Below are 3,620 nucleotides of genomic sequence, written 5' to 3'. Positions count from 1 at the left end.
TCGTCTGCGGTGGGAGTGACTCCGGACGGCATGACGGGTGCGGGGACTACAAGAGTGGAGGAGGAGGGGACAAGTGGCAGAGGCGGTGATGAGGGCGGAACGGACTCGTACTCCGAGCCTGAGTCAGCGCCGAACCTGGCAATCTTGTCCGGTTGATCGATCCCGTAGAGAGTTTCTTCTGCTGTAAGGGCAACCCCGGAGGCCTGAGATCAAGGCCTAGCAGGGGAGGATCCAAAGCGTGAACATTGGTAAGCAAATACAAATGAAGCTGACCTAGCAGGGGAGGATCCAAAGAGAAGAAACTCTAAGGGTCCGCCTGCTAGGGAGCTGACTATATACTGCTTGTCCGTAGCTGCCGCTGTCGGGCACAGAAGGCTTGGGCGGCGTCGCAGGCAAGGTCCCAGGGCGACCGTTGGGGGGGCGTTGTAAGGGGAGCATGTGATGTGACAGCTGTGACTGATCACGTGACTGGTCCGTGCGCAGATAGCCCTGTACTTAAGTAGTTGGCTGTGGGGCTGTTCCCCCGGCTTTGGTATCAACTAGGCACCTGGACCCTCATCCCCTGACAGCATACCAAAGCCTCTACATCGACTCTGGCACTCTTCTAGCCCCAGTTGATCCTCTCTATCTCCTATATTCGTCCTCACCCTACTGTGCTTGCCTTCTCTCCTCCAATGACGACTCCTGGCGTCCCTGTCGACCTGTATTCGTACTGCCTGCTCCTGCAGAGCGAAATTACTCGCCTCACCGACCGTCTCGACCGTCTTGAGTATGGTACGCCTGCTCCACCCCCTGCTCCCCCTTCCCCTGGTCCTACATTCCACGGTGTCTGGGACGGCAGTCGCTGGGTTCTTCCAACAATCCCGGCCCCTACCCCTGCCGTCATCGCTGCGGCCCACACTTCCATACCACTTGCCGAAACCTTCCCCCCTACTGCGCCCGACACTGTCACGCGCTTCTCTTGATACGCTTGTGGTGCCTGACTCGGCTGTCGGGCATATCGTGGGTCGTGGCGGCAAGGGTCTCCACCAAGCTCATGACACTTCTGGTGCTCAGTTGCGCGTACTCTGATCGCGCTGCGCCTGGCGAGCGCCGGGTCTCTATCCGGGGAACCGACCAGCAAATCGGTGAAGCGCTTATTGCGCTTGGGAAACGGTTCATGCGTAAGCGTGTCCGTGCGAAGAAGCAACGTCAGCCACCGTCTGCTGAGGGACCTGCTCCCCCTCCTCCTGTCACGCCTGTGCCTGCGTCCCACGCCACTAAGATGGATGTCGACCGTGCTCCGCACCGCTCGTCCACTGTGCCCCGTGGCCAGTCTCAGGTGCCCCGTGCCCCCACTGCCGCACGTCCTGCCGCTCATCCGAGGGCTTCGACTGCCGCCGGCGGGCCAGCTGGGCATTCGCGACTGTCTTCTCCCCTCTTCCCATCTACCCTACCCCGTCAGCCCGCCGCCGCCACTACCCAACCTATACGGGCCCCGGCTTCCACTCTCCCTACTCCCCAGCCTAACCCTACTCCCCTTCGCACCCTCGGTGGCTATGGGAACTCCGTCGACGTTTACCCGAGTCTCGCATACCCAAAGCGCCTCTCCCATGCGGATGGATACCAGTGTGGCTTCCACTCCCATGCAGATTGACGCGGTAGCGCACGGTCGGCAGCGCAATCGACAGACGGCCCAACGAGGGGGCGTACCTGCGCAATCATCGCGTGTTATAGGCGACAACCTCTATTTCCCTGGCGACCCCGAATACGAGTTTGCAGAACCCTACACTCCGCCTATCCGTCGAGGCGACGGATCTTGAGGAGGGGTTGGTGTAAGGGGAGCATGTGATGTGACAGCTGTGACTGATCACGTGACTGGTCCGTGCGCAGATAGCCCTGTACTTAAGTAGTTGGCTGTGGGGCTGTTCCCCCGGCTTTGGTATCAACTAGGCACCTGGACCCTCATCCCCTGACAGGCGTTAACGGATCGGTGATTGTGCGCGCGAGATGGAGGGCCGGACCGGAGACGCCATTGGAATCGGACCGGAATCGGAGACGTCTCCAAGGGGCCAAAAGGGGGGTTCCCCTGACAAACTGGATGTTGCAGCTGCTAGGCCGCACATCATAGTACAGCTCCATGTAGTCAGTATCACATGACATATCCCAGGCTTTACCAAGACTTCCGTGAGCGCAAGTGCCTGAGCCTCCTCTAGTGTCTCTAATGTTAAACTCAAAATGTGTTGATGACGTAAGGGGAAATAATGTCTTTGTTGGACTTGGTCTTCTTGCTCCAGGTAGTATATAAGGAGCTCGATTGTAGTAGATAGAGAGGAGAATCCCACCCCACCTATTACCATATTTGGCAAGTAAGCAAGGCAGCTAGGTCACAAGTGTGACAACCAGGTAACCAGGGAAGCAAGGGATCTTGTTTACAGGAAACAAGTGGCTAGGAAGCAAGTTTGTTTGCATATTTGAGTTAGTATCTTGTGTCAAGAACAGATACATTCTCTTGTTCATTTTGTTAAGCACTTTGGAGGTTGAGCTTGATTGTTCCTTCTTCTGTGTTTCATAACAACAGTACCAAGTGATCTGCAGAAAGTTCTCAATAAGCAGATTCTATTGCTATATTTGGATATTCTGAATCTGTTAGTTGTTTCCTGCAACTCGAACCCCCAAACACACACACATACACAAACAAATAGTGGATTAGTAGATTAATAGGGTTGATGTCTTGATTGAACTCCTCTATTAGTTCACTTTCCCAGTGTATTATATTGGAGCCCACCGCGAGGGGGTTCATTCAGAAATCTAATTGCATAATTCAAAAAGAATCTTGCACACTTTCCAACAGATCAAAGATCTAAGTACAAGCTTAGATATACCCAAGTAGTGAGAAGACAACACTACTTGCCAATTATTTGACAAGGACAAAGAAACTTGATCAAATCTTACTTTCTCTTCAATTCAGTTTTTTTCTCTCTTCATTTTGATCTCCTACCCAGAATTGCTGGTCAAAATTATGTCATTCTTGGTTCTATTTCAAGTTCCAGATGTTCAGGATAAGGATTGTCCAAGGCTCAAAACAAATGATCCTGATGAATTGGAGGACTATATATATCAAATAGAAAGAATAATCCAATATGCTCCTATTGTAGATGAGCAGGACAGGAAGGATTGTTTGACCCGCTATGCTCCAGCTATTAAATCTTTATGCTGGAAAGCTTTTGACAGTTATCAAGCATTCTCTAGTTATAGTGAATTTCTTGATGAAGTCAGAGCTGTTTATATGCAGTCCAAACCTGAATTGGATAATTTTGTCAGCACCTTGAAGCATTTGGTTATGATGCCTAATATCTCACAAAGTGAATGTGCAAAGCTTCATGTTTATAATGTCCAATTTGCAAAGATTACAGAAGTAATACCTAGCTCAAAACAATCACTCCATGTGATGTTATGTGAATGGTATATCCTCAGGCTAACACAAACGTTTGCAATGGAAATTAGCAAGATTATTTCACAGATGTCTAAATTGCTGATGAACATGCAAGTCATCACAGAGCCCTTGTCAATGAAGAATGGCTCTATCATATTACAGGATATGATAGACATTGCAGAAAGATTGTCTATTGGCATGGACA

General features: G+C 51.1%; 1 protein-coding gene across 1 annotated transcript; it reads left to right on the top strand.

The window, feature by feature from the left end:
- Positions 1-1,036: 1,036 nt before the first annotated feature.
- Positions 1,037-1,636, top strand: MIND_01245100 (uncharacterized protein; the record flags this gene model as incomplete). Its single annotated transcript, XM_037368937.1, has 1 exon — positions 1,037-1,636. One exon carries the CDS (start codon positions 1,037-1,039, stop codon positions 1,634-1,636), a length of 600 nt encoding a protein of 199 aa, XP_037214905.1.
- Positions 1,637-3,620: the final 1,984 nt, after the last annotated feature.

Source organism: Mycena indigotica (assembly GCF_014461135.1).
Source record: "Mycena indigotica strain 171206Taipei chromosome Unknown Mind.scaff0012, whole genome shotgun sequence".
In the NCBI taxonomy this organism is placed as follows: Eukaryota; Fungi; Basidiomycota; class Agaricomycetes; order Agaricales; family Mycenaceae; genus Mycena; species Mycena indigotica.
This window is presented reverse-complemented; position numbering and strand designations above follow the sequence as displayed.